Source organism: Oncorhynchus masou, chromosome 32 (assembly GCF_036934945.1).
Source record: "Oncorhynchus masou masou isolate Uvic2021 chromosome 32, UVic_Omas_1.1, whole genome shotgun sequence".
Classification (NCBI taxonomy): domain Eukaryota; kingdom Metazoa; phylum Chordata; class Actinopteri; order Salmoniformes; family Salmonidae; genus Oncorhynchus; species Oncorhynchus masou.
In genome coordinates this window covers 21,239,386-21,261,136 of record NC_088243.1, presented here as the reverse complement: position 1 = coordinate 21,261,136, position 21,751 = coordinate 21,239,386, and the positions used below count along the sequence as shown (strand labels likewise).

The window sequence follows — 21,751 nt, the reverse complement described above, 5'->3', positions numbered from 1 at the left end:
AACATGAGCAATGGACATTAAACCGGTGGAAATCTGTCCTTTGGTCTAATGAGTCCAAATTTGAGATTTTTGTGTTCCAACCCCCATGTCTTTGTGAGACGCAGAGTTGGTGAACGGATGATCTCCACATGTGTGGTTCCCACCGTGAAGCATAGAAGAGGAGGTGTGATGATGTGGGGGTGCTTTGCTGGTGACATTGTCTGTGATTTATTTATAATTAAAATGCACACTTTACCAGCATGGCTACCACAGCATTCTGCAGCAATACGCCATTCCATCTGTTTGCCGCTTAGTCGGACTATCATTTGATTTTCAACAGGATAATGACCCAGCACACCTCCAGGCTGTGTATAAGGGCTATTTGATCAAGAAGTAGAGTGATGCATCAGATGACGTGGCTTCCACAAATCACCCGACCTCAACCCAATTGAGATGGTTTGGGATGTGTTTGACCGCAGAGTGAAGGAAAAGCAGCCAACAAGTGCTTACCATATGTGGGAACTCTTTCAAGACTGTTGGAAAAGCATTCCAGGTGAAGCTGGTTGAGAGATTGCCAAGTGTGTGCAAAGCTGTCATCAATGCAAACGGTGAGAACTGAAAGGAATCTCAAATATAAAATATGTTTAATACTTTTTGGTAACTACATGATTCCATGTTATTTCATAGTTGTGTCTTCGCTATTTATTTTACAATGTAGAAAATAGTAAAAAATGAAAAAAACCATTGAATGAGTAGGTTTTCTAAAACCTTTGACTGGTACTGTAAGTATTCAGACCCTTTGCTATGAGATTCGAAAATGAGCTCAGGTGCATCCTGTTTCCATTGATCATCCTTGAGATGTTTCTACAACTTGATTGGAGTCCACCTGTGGTAAATTCAATTGATTGGACATGATTTGGAAAGGCACGCAACTGTCTACATAAGGTCCCACAGTTGACAGTGCACATCAGAGCCAAAACCAAGCAATGAGGTCGAAGGAATTGTCTGTAGAGTTCCAAGACAAGATTGTGCAGTATTGAAGGTTCCCAAGAACACAGCAGCCTCCATCATTCTTAAATGGAAAAAGTTTGGAACCACCAAGACTCTTCCGAGAGCTTGCTGCCCGGCCAAACTCAGCAGTCGGGGAAGAAGGGCCTTGGTCAGAGAGGTGACCAAGAACTCGAAGGTCACTCTGACAAAGCACCAGAGTTCCTCTGTGGAGATGGGAGAACATTCCAGGAGGACAACCATCTCTGCAGAACTCTACCAATCAGGCCTTTTATGGTAGCGGCCAGACGGAAGCCACTCCTCAGTAAAAGGCACATGACAGCCCACTTGGAGTTTGCCAAAAGGCATCTAAAGGACTCTCAGACCATGAGAAACAAGATTCTCTGGTCTGATGAAACCAATATTGAACTATTTGGCCTGAATGCCAAGTGTCAGTTCTGGAGTAGCCTGGCACCATCCCTACGGTGTAGCATGGTTATAGCAGCATCATACTGTGGGGATGTTTTTCAGCGGCAGGGACTGGGAGACAAGTCAAGATGGAGGCAAAGATGAACAGAACAAAGCACAGAGCTCCTTGATGAAAATCTGCTCAGGACCTCAGACTGGGGAGAAGGTTCACCTTCCAATAGGACAACGACCCTAAGCACACAACCAATGCAGGAGTGGCTTCAGGATAAGTCTCTGAATTCCATTGAGTGGCCCAGCCAGAGCCTGTACTTGTACCCGATCGAACATCTCTAGAGAGACCTGAAAATAGCTGTGCAGCAACACTCTCCATCCAACCAGACAGAGATTGAGAGGATCTGCAGAGAAGAATGGGAGAAACTCCCCAAATACAGGTGTGCCAAGCTTGTAGCGTCATACCTAAGACTTGAGGCTGTAATTGCAGCCAAAGGTACTTCAACAAAGTACTGAGTAAAGGGTCTGAATACTTATGTAAATGTGATTTCAGTTTTTTATATGCCAAAATTTATAAAAGCCTGCTTTTGCTTTGTCATTATGGGATATTGTGTGTAAATTGATGAGGGAAAAAACAATTAAATCAATTTTAGAATAAGACTGTAACCGAACAAAATGTGGGAAAATTCAAGGGGTCTAAATACTTTCCGAAGGCGTTGTATATTTCACTAATGAAATATTACATCATAGCCTGAGTAGTATGTAGTAGATCATCATAGGTTCAAGGTCATCAGAAGCATCACTCACCCGAGACAGCCAGAGTAGATGCTCTACTACTCTGAAGGACAATCATTAAAAAGACTATACAAAGCTTCTCTACCCTCGTGTGTTTCCTCTTTTCTTCCGGGCTCTGAAGTGTACACTCAGGTGTGCTCCTTTCCACATCATAAGCTGTGATGATGTCGTTATCCACGCAGGAAATGCACACAAGCATCCCTCAGGGTTCACATTGGCTGAAAGCTCATTATTAAATAAAAGGTTGATAGGCCAGTATTAGGAAACAAAACATTTATTTCAGTCCGTTTCAAAACAAATCTTTGACAGAAAAATAGGATATTATGTTAATCAAAATATGGATTAAGAATCCATAAAAAGCTGGAAATATAAAAATGTGAATTTGCAATCCATCAAAATATTGAATTAACACGAATAAGTGTAACATCATTTATTCACACGTCTATTTGAAAAGTAAAATGGTCTTCTTCACGAGGACACTTGGTTGTTCTATTGGTCAGTGCACAACTTCGGGTATCCACAGTGGAGTGTCTGAGGAAGCCAGGCCCCAGTGCACTGTGGGAAGGGATTTAGAGCCTCAGTCCTCCAGCAGTATGTCCACCTCCTCCATGGGAATCCTCAGTCTGAGCTCCTTCTCGGTCATCAGGTCCAGGAACTCCTGCACGTGCTCAGGGAAGAGTTGCACCGCGTCCATGTATAAACCCTTTGGATGGACACACGTGAGCACACACACACACACGTCAGAAACCATGTCATATACTGTGACCAAAACACACCAAAGAGCTAACTAATTATCACATCGGTCACTGTGCCCACCTTTGCCCATGGGACGTCCTGTAGAGCCTTGTAGAAGATACCTCTTCCCTTCTCCACCTTCCCCTCTGACACCTACAGCACACAACAAAACACCAGACGTCAGCTACAACACACAAAACACAAGACTTCAGCTACAACAACACACCAGATGTCAGCTACAACACACAACAACACACCAGATGTCAGCTACAACACAACAAAACACCAAACACCAGCTTCAGCAATACTTCCAAGTCTCCTTCATCCCTCGGCTGTTGGAACAAACCTGAGGTTCTGTTAACTGCAATGATTTAAGGGTGTTTTAAAGAGGTGTCTTAACAGGAAGTTCATGTTTTAAAGAGGTGTATTTTTTACCAGGAAGTTCATGTACATCCTCCACAGCAACGGACAGTGGACCCCGTGCTCTGTTGCTATGGCATTCTCAAACAGCGAGCGGATACGGTTGCTCAGGCCGTTCTCTGGCAGGCTAGAGAGGGTGTCACCATAGCAATCAGACCTGCCAAGAAGAAAACAATAACAACTCATTAAAAAACATCCACAAAATGAATCTAAATGTGAGCTACTACAGTAGTTCTATTCCTTTTTTGTGTTTGTGTGTCCTGTTATTGACATTATTAGATTAAGTGATACTGATTAGAGCCTTCATCTTCAGTGTTCTCACCTCTGAACAGAGTCCACTAGCTGCTTCCTTTGCTGCTCTGCGCTGATGGCGAACAGGCGTGGCACGACACTGGCACTAGCCTTGGTCACGCTGTGGAAGAAGCGGCGAGCCCTGCCAGCGCTATGGTAGCGGTTCTCCACCTGCACATACAACTGCCACAGAGAAGTGCTGGAGGCAAAGTGGGCCAGGGCCGAGGTCAGCGCCAGTCTGATATGGCTAAGTGGGTACACGTTGGTGCTGGTGTGGTAGCGCAGCAGCGCCACCTGCTGGACAGCCAGGGCCTCACACTCTGAGACAGAGCTCAGTGTCTGTATGTCACACATAACTTCACTGCTAGCTGACTCCTGGGCTGACATACTGGAGTGTTGCTCCAGCCTCTTCCTGGCCAGGTTGTAGACAGCATCAGCAGCATCAACCCCCACAGTCAGGTACTGGAATAGGGCGTAACACCCCACCAGACCTTTGACCTGCCTGGACTTGGATTGCCCCTGCCCCGCGGCCCCCTCCTCCTGCCCAGGCAGGGAGCTCACCACGGCCTGCTCATAGGCCTTCCTGGCCTTCAGCACGGCCACTGGAGCCAACTGTCCCAAGAAGGGGGCATACGAACTACCCTCTGCTAGCTTGGTGAGGATATAGACCGCTGGTGAAGACATGGCGGTCGTAACAGTCGTCCCTGCCCCGCCCGTATCCCTTCGCCAGGCCTCCTCCACCTCCAGCTGGGCGTAGAGCAGGCAGAGGTCACACAGGGCAGGGTCTGCCAGCCCTCCTGCCACGCCCAGTCCCAGGGCTGTGTCGAACACCTTGTGGGCCTCGTCCAAATTCCCTAGCAGCCACTCCAGGTGGGCGTACTCCCTCCACAGGCTGAGGCGGCCCCGGTTCTCTGGCTCCTTCAGCAGGCGCTTGGCCAGGCGCTTGCTCCTCTTCCCCTGGGATTTCACACGCTTCTTGTTCCTGCCGCGCACGCACCTCAGCACCTTAATGTTACATACAGAGTGGAAGGACAGGAGAGACATGAGCATTAGTGGGAGAATCTCAATGGAGAATGAGAGGGGGAAGGACACAAAGTTCAGCATTAAAATGGAATGAAAATACGTACATTTCATCCTGACTACAATGAACTTAAAATTCCTTCACGATTACCAAAGTAATTGAACTTGGCTGAGCATATGCTTGCCTGGCTCTAAAGCTTATAGCTGGGATAACCTGGGTTTACCTTGAGCTTCTCATACTGGATCCAGTGTAGTGAGAGGACAGCTCTCTCCTGAGCAGAGAACAGAGGCAGAACCATCTGGAACACGTTGTCTACAAACTCCTCCCCCTGTTTACACAGCCCCACCCCCCTCCTGGCACCCTGCAGGGAGGTCATGTGACCCACGGGGCTGACCCCAGGAACAGGGAGGGCATAAGAGGTCAGTGGTGAGTCAGGGTGGTGAACATCCCCCAGTAGAGCCTGATCATCCAGCAGCAGGCTACAGGAGGGGGCGCTGTAACAGGAAGTGTCAGCAGGCAGACCCAGGAAGTGCAGGAATGACAGAAGAAGACATAGCTGGAGGTCTGGGCGGACCAGCCGGATCATAGACGGCCCAATGTCATCAAACAGCACCTACATAGAACACACACATGCAGGCAAGTGGTAAGACATAAATAGCAACAGTAGGAACCCAGTTTCTAATGGTAGATATATCCCAGTTTTGGCACCACTATCACCAGTAATCACAGCCAATACCTGTCGGTCCGGGTCCTCACAGTCCTCCACCGATTGGCCCTTGGTTTTGTCCGGCCTCCATGGCAGCCAATGGATGGCCTCGCGTGACGTCTCCACATCCAACCAGATCCTCCACTTGGGCCAGGTTTTATCCTTCACCTCCAATTCCTCCTGATCTTCTTCATCTCCATCATCTGTCACACAGAGGCTCCAAAGGTTAACATTACAACACTATGACTTACGTCGCCAAAACGTCCTAACGTGCTACTAGTGTTAGCACAGGTTTTAGTACAGGCAAGGCTATAAAGTTGTTAACCTTGTTCACTGGGTTGGAGCCAGCCCCCTCTCTCCTGCTGGGTCATCCAGGCTCTCCATCCACTGGCCCCTCTCTCCCCGACACGGGGCTCCCCACTGTCCCAGAATGGCTCAAAGAACTCCACCTGGAGGACCACAAAGGGGCAAAGGCCAAAGGGAGGGTTTAATACAACACAGATATTTATATCAATCCCTCAAATACTACAGTAATAAATACTGTACAATCACACAGAGGGTGGAGGAGAGGGAATGTTGGGTATTTCAACAATGTAATCATTTGTAAACATATCATGATTCATGGGTTGATGGGCAGTTGTCTCCATCTGCCCTGAGGTCAGCAGTTCTCCTGACAAGAAGAACAACAGACTGAACTGCAGGACAAGCCTGCAGGACAATAACTAGATGGAATGAATTAGTCCCTCCATGGTAGTGCATGCCTCTCTCTGCCATCAACACAGTGCTGCAGTGATCAGCAGACCAGACCTCCATGGAGAACAGCAGAAACACAGAGTGTGGAATAAAAGGTGGTCCTGTTTAATACTGCATTCGTTTCTGGAGGACACATTGCTTGGATCATTTTCTAATAATCAGATGATTACAGAGTACAGCCACATGGAGTCGCTCTTGTCGTCATTAAGATGAATTTATTTTGCCTGAAAAGGAGATATTCTAATTACTTGGTGACGAATCCAAAAGCTGAAGGATTTTATATATCCATATAGTAATGTTAGATTTACTGGCAGCGTTGGGATCCAACCCATTTACATTCTTATTAAATGTCACCGTCTCTGAGACAAAAGACAGATAGGCTCTGACCATGGAGCTTTGGGCATGAGTACTTCCAAATTCGGTAGAGAAATCCTATATGGTGTGATATGTTAACAATACAAAGCTCAATTGACCTAGACTATTTTCCAATAGCCACACTATCCATACCACTTGAAATGCATAGCCAATACATATTGTTTCATTATAGTACTACGCTAGTATAGGACCTTGGAACAGAGACGTAGAGTTAAGGGACGGTCTCTCATCAACAAATACAACCCTGATCAATTAAAACAGTTCATAAAAGCTAATGCTGTGTTTACCATGTGGACACACACATAGCAACATGCCCTTGCTTCATTTGAGGTATTATACATTCAGAATTATGTCTCCGTTATGTAATGTTGCTGGTGCTGGGAGGACAGTGAGCTGTGAGCCACTGCAGCAGTTCTGACAGAAGAGCAAACAGGCCATTATGTGTTCTCTCAAATTAGAATGCCCCACTGCTGGAAAAAGGTCTCTATTAAAACCTGGTCATGCATTTTAAAATGACCCCCTTAGCAAAGTTTCCATGTAGTGTGTAAAGTGACAAGGCCCAGACCAGTCTGAAGGGCACTCTGTGGAGAGGGCCCCAGCACTGCTTTAATGCCAGTGACAAAAAACAAACAGCATTGGTGCACTGGCTTTGGATAAACAGCCAATACAGTAACACCAATTCATCATCAGTCTATTCTGGAGGGAGATACCAGCTGTATATGAGTACATGTGTTGGAACATGTGTGTTCTTGGCAGAGGAACTTGGGGAATGACTGTGTGTGTGTGTGTGTGTGTGTGTGTGTGTGTACCTGTTGTCTGGTGGGTAGGTCCTTGACAGTGTCTGGCTTGAAGAAGGTGAAGTCCAGTAGGCCCTGGAACAGACACACAGCTTTCTCTGAGTGGCCAGCCTGCCTGAGGAAATGACACTGCTGGAGGAAGATGGCTGCAGAGAGAGAGGAGAGAGCATACAATACCACATCATTAATTATAATTCCTCACAGATCACCCAGTTCAGTTACACCTATTAGTTTAGTATGAGCTCTTAAAGATGAATTCATTGAAAAATCCTCAGACTTTGAGAGAAACAAATAGCATGATTAGGAAGAAAGTGAGATTTTTATATTTTTTGTAAGTAATAACAGATAGATAATCTTCCCTGAATGAAAAATTCAGCAGGCAAATTAAATCTGCACATCCCTGAGGTCACATGATAGGTCAGCTTCTCAAAATATTTTTATTGCCCCTCACAGTAGTCTTCATTATTCTGAATAATTATCAAGTTATAATTAATGCAGCCGTCTCCTGCAGATGTTCCCTTTAAGTTGGGGTTACATTGCCCTGACTTGTAACCTGGTCCCAGATCTGTTTGTGCTGTCAATGGCCATAGGAGTTGGCAAGACAGCACAAACAGATCTGGGACCAGGCTACCTGCCTTGTACTGCCAATACAGAGACCGCCTGCATTTTCGAAAAGGAACCAAACAGTCAAAAAGAGTCTCCCTCAGAGGTCAGGTGGAGATATATGCCAAACACTGCAATGTAAGCAGAGGCTATGGTCGAATTTTAGTACATATGGCGTACATCTCCCACACTGTTTGATCCGTCCACAGTGCAGCTTCAGATATGCTAGAATATGTACTATTCAACTACAAGAGGGAGTCTGGGACCATCATCTTATAACAGTAAAACAATTGAAGAGCTTCTGTATCTATCAGGTCGAGTTGAGAATACCAAAGATGTCATGAGTGATGACATACATTGGTTGAACCTGAAACAGCTAGCCTATTTTCTATGGTTGAACCTGAAACAGCTAGCCTATTTTCTATGGTTGAACCTGAAACAGCTAGCCTATTTTCTATGGTTGAACCTGAAACAGCTAGCCTATTTTCTATGGTTGAACCTGAAACAGCTAGCCTATTTTCTATGGTTGAACCTGAAACAGCTAGCCTACTTTCTATGGTTGAACCTGAAACAGCTAGCCTATTTTCTATGGTTGAACCTGAAACAGCTAGACTATTTTCTATGGTTGAACCTGAAACAGCTAGCCTATTTTCTATGATTGAACCTGAAACAGCTAGACTATTTTCCATAAGTTGCAGTAGTTGATCTATAAACCTAAATATTTTCACTATGTTCAATACAATTCCAGGTGATTTCAATAATCGAAGCATCGCTGGATAACATCAAATCAATAACACAGTTTTCTACCCTTACATAACAGTTAGCTGTGGTCAACAGATAGGACTGTTTGAGTGGGCTAAATCAAGGTTTCCCAAACTCGGTCCTGGGACCAAGTTTGGGAAACCCTGGGCTAAAGAATGTGAGGCACTCACTTCTGTTTCTGATTGTTTAAACCTTATCATTACCTTACCATTATTTTTCATTAAATTAAGGCTGTACTTGAAATGCTCCTCGAGTGCATCCCATCCTTATCATTGTTCAGCAGGCTAAAGCCCCGACAAGACAGTTCCATGTCCAGCCCAGACTGACCACTGGACAGCTTGTCTAACTAGATGATAGTTTCATTAGGCTAATTGAGGGGCAGATGCCAGAGGACCAGGAGGCTAGTCCAGGACTGTAGTACTCATATCATGGCCCAGCAGCATGGACACTGGAGTGGACATCCATGATCCTCTCTCCCTTTCTCACCCTCCTTCTCCCCTAGTCCATCTGTTCCTCATCTCCTGTCAGTGGTCAGAAACATTACGCAGCACAAACCTGTTTAGGGGTTGGTTCAGGAGAATGAAATATGTTATAGAACATTGCAGATAGATGTGTACTGTATAAAACAGATATAATTGTCAGTCATTGGGAAAAAGGAATCTTGTCAGTTCTATTTATGACATTTCTAGCTGCACAATTCCACATTTGTCTACTGAACGAGGCCCTGTGCCACATCCACAGACATCTAGCAATGACATCATGATACACATTAATTCAATTTAGTCTGTCACAACAGATTATAACCACATCAAATCCATACCAAAGACTTCTGAAAGGAGTTTAAAGGAGATACAGTGCCGTGAAAAAGTATTGTCCCCTTTCTGATTTTCTATATTTTTTATACTGAATACTATCTTCAAACAAAACCTAATATTAGATAAAGGGAACCGAGTTTACAAATAACACCCCCAAAAAAGTGTACTTATTTGATTTATTTAATTAACAATATTATGCAACACTCAATTCCCCTGTGTGAAAAGGGAATTGCCACCTTACACTCAATAACTGGTTGTGCCACCTTTAGCTGCAATGACTGCAACCAAATGCTTCCTGTAGTTGTTGATCAGTCTCTCGCATTGCTGTGGAGGAATTTTGGCCCATTCTTGCATGCAGAACTGCAGTAACTGTGAGTTTTCAAGCATGAACTACTCGTTTCAAATCCTGCCACAACATCTCAATTGGGATTAGGTCGGGACTTTGACTAGGCCATTCCAAAACTTCAAATTTGTTGCTTTTTAACCATTTTCATGTAGACTTAATTTTGTGTTTTGGATCATTGTCTTGCTGCATCACCCAGCTGCACTTCAGCTCACAGACGGATGGCCTGACATTCTCCTGTAGAATTCTTTGATAAAGAGCTAAATTCATGGTTCCTTCTATTAAGGCAAGTCGTCCAGATCCTGAGGCAGCAAAGCATCCCCAAACCATCACACTACCACCACCATGCTTGTCTCTTGGTATGAGGTTCATACTGTGGAATGCAGTGTTTGGTTTTCGTCAGACTCAAATGGGACCCATCTCATCCAAAAGGTTTAATCAAGTTTGCCAAAAAACACCTGTAAGCCCCTGAATAATCATCCATATTTTATGGACAGATGATTCAATAGTGTACACTTTTTGGGTGTACAGGGGCAATTACTGTTTCACACAGGGAATTGGGTGTTGCGTAACTTTGTTATGTGATACATAAAATAAGTAGCACTTTTTTTGTTATTTGCAAACTCAGGTTCCCTTTATATAATATTAGGTTTTGGTTAAAGATCTGATATTTCAGTTTGAAAAATATGCAAAAATAGGGAAAATCAGAAATGGGGCAAATACTTTTTCACAACACTGTACATAAACACGCACACACTCCGGCAGAGACAACAGCAGCTTTCACTTCCAGTAGAATGACAACTAATCCACTCTTCTCTTCAACTCTCATGGTCACAGACACAGTCCAAACATACACAATGAACCACATACAGTTCAATACAGCAACAGGACAGGACACAATGACAAGGGGAAACCTGAACCATAATACTCGCTCTCTGCTCACCTCTACAAATATTTACATTGGCTAATGCTTCTCAAGTTTCAGCCCCTCTGCAGTACAGCCATGTGCCAGTGAATAAAAGACGAGAAAGCAAAAACCAATGCCTTTCCATCACAACCAAACAGAACAAGTTTGTGAATTAGTGCACATTTCAGTAATCCTCTGTCTATAATGTAGAAGCTATCTCGGGGGAAAAGTTCTTAATACGTTATTAATACAAACATTATTAAATATAAAGTATATAGTATGTGGCTTGGACCATTACCCAGCATGTGTTCATCAGTGCCTGGCAGCATCTGGTGAGAAACCATGCTCCCATCCTGCACCGCCGCCAGCGTGCTCAGACACTTCCCGTATACCGTGTTGACCTTTGACACCGAGAAGGTACTGAAGTGGCTCTGCATGAACAGCAGGTACTTCCTCCACAGGGGGGCGCTGTTGGGGTGCAGAAACACCAGCTTTTTCCACTCCTTCAGCAGGGCTGCCGGCTCCCACAGCTCCCTACAGAGCCGCAGTCGCTCCAGCTTCAGTTCCACGCAGCTCGGGTTATTCTCCACTGCTCGATCTAAAATGGCTACCTTCTTCTCCAGCGTGGCCCGCACTGACCTCTTCCGCCGCTCGCTCTCGTTCTCAGAGATGTCAGCAAACACCCCAGGCGCCCCAGCTACCTCGTCCTGTAATACAGTTCTGGAAGTTATTATGTGATTTGTTGTATCAAGATACAGGCCAGGGACTAGAATTTTTCCTGACACGTTGAAATGTCCCGGAAATACTCTTGGCCCTAGTAAAATTTCATGCGATTTGAATGGACTGATTGGTGGTGTGTAATTATGGGGTTTTAACATTGAGTAGTGTACCTGGAAGAGGACAAACTGAAGCCAGGTGTGTGTGTCTGTGGGGGTTTCCCTCAGCCTCCTATTGAAGTCCTCCACCCGTTCAGCCAGCATGACGGCAGCATTGTCCCTGGGAGTAGAAGGTTGTTCCTCTGCCTTGCCATGCTCCGCCTTCCCCTTCCCCTGGAGCCACAGGGACGTGGAGGAGTCATACACCCCCAGGGGGTTGACCCAGGAGCCCTGGCCTTTGGCAGAGCCACCCCCCTCTGCCTCACCTTCCAGACAGGAGGGCACAGGGATGAAGGATAAAGTGGTGGTTGTGGTGTCCTCTGGTGGAGGTCTGGGCAGCGTGGGTTTGCCATCAGACATCAGCAGCTGGCGGACGGTGGGGGAGAAGTAGCGGTTGGGTCTCTGTCTCCTGTCCAATCTCTTCTTCTCTGGGCCAGACTCAGCCCAGCTCACGGCCTGAGACCGCAGGTTCAAACCCAGAGAGGAAGAGCCTTTCCTTTTGTACCTTTAAAGACATTACAATCATTACAGTCATATGTAGAACCCCTGTAAAGAGAAATAGCAATGTATTGACAGCGTTTTGAACTGGGGTGCAACTCAGTAAGGGAGGGCAGGATGAGAAAGAGAGCTAAAAGTAGAAATAAACAGAATTGTCTGCGTCACCTGACCTCCTCCAAAAAGGAAGTCCCTCTGCAGCAATATACCAAGCACCAGTCCAATCATGGCTATATTGATCACATTTCACTTAACTTGCTGTGGTGTGTGTGTATTGACTACACATTAAACCCGACATCATCTGAAACTCAATTTGTTGCCCTTGTGCAGTTAATAAAAAGATCAGTGGGTCCTACTACACCGCTTCTGTGGACATGCATACGTATATAGACACATACTTAGAAATATGCTAATGAAGACAACCATACTCAGAAGCAAACTGAGTTAAAAGAAGACACTACATGACCAAAGGTATGTGGACACCTCCTCGTTGAACATCTCATTCCTAACTCATGGGCGATAATATGGAGTTGGTCCCCATATGCTGCTATAACAGCCTCCACTCTTCTGGGAAGGCTTTCCACTAGATGTTGGAACATTGCTGCAGGGTCTTGCTTCCATTCAGCCATCAGAGCAATAGGGAGGTCGGGCACTGATGTTGGGCGATTAGGCCTGGCTTGCAGTCGGCGTTCCAATTCATTCCAAAGGTGTTAGATGGGCTTGAGGTCAGGGCTCTGTGCAGGCCAGTCAAGTTCTTCCGCACCGATCTCAACAAACCATCTCTGTATGGACCTCGCTTTGTGCACAGGGCATTGTTATGCTGAAACAGGAAAGGGCATTTCCCCAACTATTGCCACAAAATTGGAAGCACAGAATTGTCAAGAATGTCATGTATGCTGAAGAGTCAAGATTTCCTTTCACTGGAACTAAGTGGCCTAGGCTGAACCATGAAAAACAGCCCCAAACCATTATTCACTATGCAGTCGGCAGGTTGCGTTCTCCTGGCATCCTCCAAACCCAGATTCGTCAGTCGGACTGATTCATCACTCCAGAGAGCGCGCTTCCTCTGCTCCAGAGTCCAATGGCTGCGAGCTTTACACCACTCCACCCGACGCTTGGGCTGCTCGCCCATGGAAACCCATTTCATCAAGCTTCCGACAAACAGTTATTGTGCTGACGTTGCTTCCAGAGGCAGTTTCGAACTCGGTAGTGAGTGTTGCAACTGAGGAAAGACAATTTTTAAACGCTACGTGCTTAAGCACTCGCCTGTGCCGTTCTGTGAGCTTGTGTGGCCTACTACTTTGCGGCTGAGCCGTGTTTGCTGCTAGACTTTTCCACTTCACAATAATAGCATTTACGGGTAACCGGGACAGCTCTAGCAGAGCAGAAATTTGACTGACTTGTTGGAAAAGGTGGCATCCTATGACAGTGCCACGTTGAAAGTCACTGAGCTCTTCAGTGAGGCCATTCTACTGCCAATGTTTGTTTATTGAGATTGCATGGCTGTGTGCTGGACTTATACACCTAGTGTGGCTGAAATAGCCAAATCCTCTAATATGAAGGGGTATCCATATAGTGTACAGTGCATTCGGAAAGTATTCAGACCTTATTCAGGCATTATTCTAAAATTGACAGTGCATGTCAGAGCAAAAACCAAGCCATGAGGTCGAATGAATTGTCCGTAGAGCTCCAAGACAGGATTGTGTTGAAGCACAGATCTGAGGAAGGGTACCAAAAAAAATGTCTGCAGCATTGAAGTTTCCCAAGAACATAGTGGCCTCCATCATTCTTAAATGGAAGAACTTTGGAACCACCAAGACTCTTCCGAGAGCTGGCCGTCCGGCCAAACTGAGCAATCGGGGGAGAAGGGCCTTGAACCCGATGATCACTCTGATGGAGCTCCAGAGTTCTTCTGTGGAGATGGGAGAACCTTCCAGAAAGACAACCATCTCTGCAGCACTCCACCAATCAGGCCTTTATGGTACAGTGGCCAGACGGAAACCACTCATCAGTAAAAGGCTCATGGCAGCCTGCTTGGAGTTTATCAAAAGGCACCTAAAGGACTCTCAGACCATGAGAAACCAGATTCTCTGGTCTGATGAAACTAAGATTCAACTCTTTGGCCTGAATGCCAAGTGTCACATCTAGAGGAAACTTGGCACCTTCCCTATGGTGAAGCATGGTGGTGGCAGCATCATCATGCTGTGGGGATGTTTTTCAGCGGCAGGGACTGGGAGACTAGTCAGGATCGAGGGAAAGATGAACGGAGCAAAGTACAGAGAGATCCTTGATGAAAACCTGCTCCAGAGTGGTCAGGACCTCAGACTGGGGTGAAGATTCACCTTCCAACAAGACAATGACCCTAAGCACACAAACAAGACAATGCGGGAGTGGCTTCGTGACAAGTCTTTAAATGTCCTTGAGTGGTCCCAGCCAGAGCAAACTGAAAATAGCTGTGCAGCGATGCTCCCCATCCAACCTGACAAAGCTTGAGAAGATCTGCAGAGAAGAATAGGAGAAACTCCACATACAGTGCCTTGCGAAAGTATTCGGCCCCCTTGAACTTTGCAAACTTTTGCCACATTTCAGGCTTCAAACATAGAGATATAAAACTGTATTTTTTTGTGAAGAATCAACAACAAGTGGGACACAATCATGAAGTGGAACGACATTTATTGGATATTTCAAACTTTTTTAACAAATCAAAAACTGAAAAATTGGGCGTGCAAAATTATTCAGCCCCTTTACTTTCAGTGCAGCAAACTCTCTCCAGAAGTTCAGTGAGGATCTCTGAATGATCCAATGTTGACCTAAATGACTAATGATGATAAATACAATCCACCTGTGTGTAATCAAGTCTCCGTATAAATGCACCTGCACTGTGATAGTCTCAGAGGTCCGTTAAAAGCGCAGAGAGCATCATGAAGAACAAGGAACACACCAGGCAGGTCCGAGATACTGTTGTGAAGAAGTTTAAAGACGGATTTGGATACAAAAAGATTTCCCAAGCTTTAAACATCCCAAGGAGCACTGTGCAAGCGATAATATTGAAATGGAAGGAGTATCAGACCACTGCAAATCTACCAAGACCTGGCCGTCCCTCTAAACTTTCAGCTCATACAAGGAGAAGTCTGATCAGAGATGCAGCCAAGAGGCCCATGATCACTCTGGATGAACTGCAGAGATCTACAGCTGAGGTGGGAGACTCTGTCCATAGGACAACAATCAGTCGTATATTGCACAAATCTGGCCTTTAAGGAAGAGTGGCAAAAAGAAAGCCATTTCTTAAAGATATCCATAAAAAGTGTTGTTTAAAGTTTGCCACAAGCCACCTGGGAGACACACCAAACATGTGGAAGAAGGTGCTCTGGTCAGATGAAACCAAAATTGAACTTTTTGGCAACAATGCAAAACGTTATGTTTGGCGTAAAAGCAACACAGCTCATCACCCTGACCACACCATCCCCACTGTCAAACATGGTGGTGGCAGCATCATGGTTTGGGCCTGCTTTTCTTCAGCAGGGACAGGGAAGATGGTTAAAATTGATGGGAAGATGGATGGAGCCAAATACAGGACCATTCTGGAAGAAAACCTGATGGAGTCTGCAAAAGACCTGAGACTGGGACGGAGATTTGTCTTCCAACAAGACAATGATCCAAAACATAAAGCAAAATCTACAATGGAATGGTTCAAAGATAAACATATCCAGGTGTTAGTATGGCCAAGTCAACGTCCAGACATGAATCCAATCGAGAATCTGTGGAAAGAACTGAAAACTGCTGTTCACAAATGCTCTCCATCCAACCTCACTGAGCTCGAGCTGTTTTGCAAGGAGGAATGGGAAAAAATGTCAGTCTCTCGATGTGCAAAACTGATAGAGACATACCCCAAGCAACTTTCAGCTGTAATCGCTGCAAAAGGTGGCGCTACAAAGTATTAACTTAAGGGGGCTGAATAATTTTGCATGCCCAATTTTTCAGTTTTTGATTTGTTAAAAAAGTTTGAAATATCCAATAAATGTCGTTCCACTTCATGATTGTGTCCCACTTGTTGTTGATTCTTCACAAAAAAATACAGTTTTATATCTTTATGTTTGAAGCCTGAAATGTGGCAAAAGTTTGCAAAGTTCAAGGGGGCCGAATACTTTCGCAAGGCACTGTATACAGGTGTGCCAAGCTTGTAGTATCATACCCAAGAAGACTCAAGGCTGTAATCGCTGCCAAAGGTGCTTCAACAAAGTACAGATTACAGGGTCTGAATACTTATGGAAATGTGGGGGGGGGATTTGTGTGTAGATTGATGAGGGAAAAAACAATTTAATCAATTTTAGAATAAGGCTGTAATGTAACAAAATGTGGAAAAGGGGTCTGAATACTTTCCCGAATGCACTGTACGTATGGCAACAATATATACCCCACAGTGAGCGTCCATCCGAGGCACGTCATTATTCAACTCACTAAGTATATAGGGCATAGAGTGCGCTCTGACAGGAAGGAAGGAATTTATAGCAGCTAAAAGCTTTGATTTCAGCACCCTGACTGTGACTGCAGGTTGAGGGCAGTCAGAGGGCTGAAGTAGTAAAACCACCTGTGAGAGATGGATTACTGCAGCGCTACAGACACAAAACTCAGTGCAGCTTTTATTATCACCCTACCAACTCCACTCTCTGGCCACCCAAGCTCCTGTGTGATGATGTGTACTGTAATGGAGCTGACTAACTCCCTCTCTGATTGACCTTGCGTTGGGAGCAGAACCAGGCAGGGGGGTAAACTAAACACTGCTGGCCAACAGATACCCTTGCAACACTATCGTGCCAACCTGAACCGTACGGTTATTTTCACATTGTCCTTTCCAGTGCGAGTCCAGTGACAGTGGTGGATGCGCAGCCAGGCCAGTGAGGTATAGCTCAGCTCTGTCCAGCTCAGTGGTGTGGACAGGGTAAGAGTGGGTTGATGATGGCTGACGGACAGCTGAGGGGGAGGGGGAAGGAAGGTTACCTACCTAGCGATATCTCCTCTGTAAAGTGATTTGTACTCCCAGTTGGCACGGTCTGCTCTCCTGTCCACGCAGAAGGGCTGATCGGTGGGGGTCTGGAGGTCATCCAACCACACAAAAGACCCCTCCACCTGAAACTGAACCTCCTCACTACAGACAGAGATAGTCAGGATCAATGAAGAGTATAGGCCACACCTCTAAAGAGGGGTGGGTGACGTAGCGAGTCAGCGTTTTCATGATTGGCACAAAAGACAATATAGGGTTAGTGGTGCTACGTCACACAAACATGATGCCATAATGGAAATTGATAAGAAAGCTTTTCATAAAACAGACATAATCGTTAAACATTGACAGTACAGTAACAGATTAGTCATTAAATATTGCCAGTACAGTACAGATAAAAAATAATGGCAACATTAGGATAATTTGACTATAGCTTGAAGGATAAGTTACACAAGTCTCCTGTGGAGGAGCCAGTCCTTGAATTGAGAGAAAGACGGACAGGTGTGTGGACGTGTTTAACTATTCTTGTGGGGACCAGAAGTCTCCACAAGAATAGTAAGCCAAACAAAAATTTGACCAACTGGGGACATTTTGTTCGTCCCCACGAGGACAAATGCTAATTCTAGGGGGTTTAGGGTTAAGGTTAGAATTAGTGTTAGAATTATGTTAAGGGTTCGTTTTAGGGTTAAAGTTCGGGTTAGGGTAAGAGTAGGGGTGGGGGGTAATTTCATTGGCAGCTCAGAGACCACCAGGCTTGCAGTCGCAGTTAAATTCAGAGTCTGAGTCAAGAAGAGCTCTTCCAACTGGCAGTCAGCCAAGACCCCCAGAGTATACCTCCCCTAACACACTGAGCCACAGACAATGAATCTCCCTCCTACCTGGAAACACTTAAACCCTGAAACAGAACAACTACTACAGTAATACCAGCCATGGGCAAGTATTCAAAAAGCATCTTACGGTAGGAGTGCTGGTCTAGGATCAATCTCCCCCCCCCTGTCCAAATACTCTTATTCATTATGACATAAATTGCGAAACTGAAACATATATATTCCTATTAGAGCATGTATCCTGGGTCTCACTGGGAAGAAAATGAGTGAGGTCATACCTGGGAGGAGTGCTCTCAGCCTTTTTTAGGAGGTCACTGGGGTAGATAGTATCCGAATCTGAGCCACTGCTTGCTGGAGAGGGTTCTCCACTCTTCTTCTTGTGCTTCTTCTTTTTCTTCTTCTTCTTTTTCTTCTTGTTGGATTGGACATCATTCTTATCCTCCCTCTCTGGTATAACATGTCTGCTGAGAAATGTTAGTAGTATACATATAAGTGCAAATATCACAAGCTGTTGATTTTGGGGTGAAACTACCACCATGTCAATGCTGAGATCATATCATCCCACAAAAGTATAAGATATTTGGAGGTAAAATCCTTATAATTGTGTAATAAAAACAAGATTGTGTAGTAAAATTCAAAGCTACTCAATAAAACCTCCAGTGCTTCTCAAACGGGCAGAATGCCTTATCCTGTCTCCTGTACAATGGAGCATGTACTACTATTGAGTCACAGTGAAAGGGAAATAATTGAATAACCATTAAACACTTATGATAATAACACCTTGTTTCTGCCGATTGTGTTTCGTTGGCTTTCTCAGTGGCTCGTTGGTGAAGAGAGAGAGCGTCATCAGTGCGGAAACTTTGATTGTTCAGCCATTCTAGTTCTGATGAGAGAGAAGAGGAATGTCAAATCAATCGCAATCAGTTATCTAGGGCTTTTAAGCACAAGAATTAATCAGGTTTGGCGACAGCTGTTTTCAGAAGGAAGGCCACTGATACAGTAAATGCACTAAAGATAGTTCTATGTCAAAGAGTTGTCATATCGCATTGTGCCAATGGGTTTAGAGTTTAATTTTATAAGGACATGATATAGTACACCTTTTTGGTTATGTTATGGTGAGGGCCCGATGGGCCAATGCACTGCTGACCTACAGTAAGTGAGTGTAGGTAAATTGTTTATCATGCTTATTCACCTGGCCACACCACTGAGTAACTAACGTTAATGTTTATCAAATTATAGCTATGGATGCATATTTTGGGGGATGTTATGTTACGAGCAGAGACACTTAGCTAGCTATAGTATAATTGTGTTGTGACCAATGAAGCTAACAAGCTAGTAAAACTAGGACACTGACACTTTCAAGCAGGAACGTTGCACTTACATTTAATTTCACTAGATCTCTCTTTGAAAAGCCGTCACAGAACGGTGGCTAACACATCCACTAAACATTCGTGGGTCTTACCTTTAGGTGCAATCTCAGCTTTTGTATTTGATAATCCTGCAAAAGCTGGAAATAGTGCCATGTTGATAGCCTCTGCGTGTAAACAGTCGCATTAAAATGACGTCATCTCGAACGCGCCTGTGGTTTGTTGGAGAGGTAGAATTTTAGGAATCGCATAATTTTAGGCTGCTAAAATCCTGTTCTCTTGAATGCAAATTGTATGATTGAGCATACAAACACACTTCCATAGACTGATTAAACCGTGATTATGTCTGGGACATATTGTTGCAGACTGCGAGATTATTGCCAAAATCTTGGTTTGAATGTAGTAGTTTAATTCACAAAATAGACTCAATCAGCACAGGATTTCTAATATTTTAATTGTATATTCCCTGATTGATACACCTGTCATGTTCAATTCCGCGACTAAAAGTAAATAGTTCCGTGTATGCTTGCGGTGACCAATCGCCGATCCCCACCATTCCTCCCAAAAAACTCCAATCGAGCCCCTGCCAGATCAGGATGTATGATTTTGAGGAACTAGACAGACTGAAAGAAACGTCTTATCGACAGCAATAACTACAGTATTACAAAATGCTCTGTGATACAAAGTAGACTGTCCGGCCATACCGTTTTCCTAAACTACTCAGGTAATATTAAGCGCCATTGTTTGACGCATTGCAGATCCAACTTAGCCAATCGTGGGCTCCCGTACAATGGGCAGAATATTGCAGGTCCACTGTATCCAATGAGAAGCGCCGTCTCAAAAATAACTGCAATTTCTCCAGCGTCAACAGACACTGGCCAGTGTTTTTGAGTATTCTTCCGCAGAGATAAAACAGCATAAAGTAGAGCGCCATGTTCCAGCTCGAGCGCATCAGAAACCTGTATATTCATAGGCACGGGATGCAGTGAGGAGTCACTGGACAGACCGGAATCTGTTGAATTATACTACAGCTGCACTGTTGGGCACATGACGAAAGCCAATGTCACAATTTATTTTGTGCCTATGTATGTCAATCATTTACAGATTTTTGTATTTACTGTTTTGGTTGTAAATATGATACCTTATTAGGTTTTATTTTTTTTTATAATCACAAAACAGCATGCAGAATTTGGATAATCAACCTAGCAATTATTTTCATACCCTGGTCAATTTACAAATGCATGAACTGAATATATGCTGTTCACTTTATTTGAGAGTGATAAAATATTGGCTATAGATATTGAATAGTGATCCCCTGAAGTCATGCTCCTTGTAATTTCATTTTTAGAAGAAATTATATATTTTGGATTTCATGACAAATGCTGAAAACAAGTTGATTCTGAGTTTGCAAAAACATTGGAAATAAATATGTAATTTTCATCAGTTTTATAGCCAAACAGGCCAACTATAAAACTACATTATTTGTCATTTTGTCAATGACTGATATTGGGTAATGAATATTAATTCAATATGACAATTAGGCTAGCCTAAATGAATCTCTTATTGTCTGATTATCACCATAGGCCTATTTTGTAATAAGTAAAGTAATAAAGTAATAATGTAATGCACATTTCATAGCTTTAATTATCATGAAGTGATGATGGAATGCCAGCTATTCTACCAACAACATCTTATGTGCACTTTTTCTTTTTAATACTCTGTCTGGTGTTGCTTATCTACAATGCAACAATAACTCAAGGAATGGCTGGTCAAATCCAAATGTATTAATATATGAGTAGGAGTACTTGTACCAGTAAGTGTCAGATACTGTCTGTATGAAATAATAAATAAACACATTTGGTGAGTGCTTATATTTGTCCTATTTCACATATGTAGGCTACAAGTGAGTATTATATGCATATGTGAATTGGAATTTTTTTTTTTGTGTATATATCCCAACTCCCCTGAGACACCCTTGGAGAGTATATCAACAGCTATCCTGGAGCAATTAGGGTTAAGTGCCTTGGCAGATTGTTCACATTGTCAGCTCTGGGATTCAAACTAGTGACCCTTTGGTTACTGACCCAATGCTCTTACCGCTAAGCTTCCTGCCGCCAAAGGCAAATTGGTCACTGGTCTGTGTTCTATGTGTGTGGCTTTAGGTTTTTGTGCCACTGCACTGTACACTGTCCTTCTCTCAGCACATATCAAAGCTGCAAGCTGAAATAAAATCTAGACTTGGTTTCCTCTATTGTAATCGCTCATCTTTCACCCCAGCTGTCGAAGTAACCCTGATTCAGATTGCCATTTTACCCATGCTAGATTACGGAGACATCATTTATAGACCGGCAGGTAAGGGTGCTCTCGAGCGGCTAGATGTTCTTTACCATTCGGCCATCAAATTGGCCACCAATGCTCCTTGTAGGACACATCATGACACTCTATACTCCTCTGTAAACTGGCCATCTTTGTGAACCCA

The 21,751-nt window shown here is 44.2% G+C and overlaps 1 protein-coding gene across 2 annotated transcripts; it reads right to left on the bottom strand.

Annotated features, from left to right (window-relative positions):
* Positions 1–2,439: 2,439 nt before the first annotated feature.
* nrde2 (NRDE-2, necessary for RNA interference, domain containing) lies at positions 2,440–20,068 on the bottom strand. 2 transcript variants are annotated; one of them, XM_064953492.1, is made up of 15 exons: positions 19,977–20,068; positions 19,368–19,484; positions 18,686–18,788; positions 18,184–18,369; positions 17,082–17,225; positions 11,600–12,089; positions 11,008–11,416; positions 7,292–7,425; positions 5,680–5,803; positions 5,385–5,557; positions 4,872–5,261; positions 3,659–4,632; positions 3,352–3,493; positions 2,998–3,069; positions 2,440–2,884 (listed from the first exon to the last, which is right to left on the bottom strand). In XM_064953492.1, the coding sequence occupies exons 2-15, from the start codon at positions 19,426–19,428 to the stop codon at positions 2,759–2,761; spliced, it is 3,528 nt and encodes a 1,175-aa protein (XP_064809564.1). In that variant the 5' UTR covers positions 19,429–19,484; positions 19,977–20,068; the 3' UTR covers positions 2,440–2,758. The 2 variants fall into 2 exon arrangements, with proteins under 2 accessions (XP_064809564.1, XP_064809563.1); XM_064953491.1 differs by lacking the exon at positions 19,977–20,068 and having other exon boundaries at positions 18,184–18,366; positions 19,368–19,473.
* Positions 20,069–21,751: the final 1,683 nt, after the last annotated feature.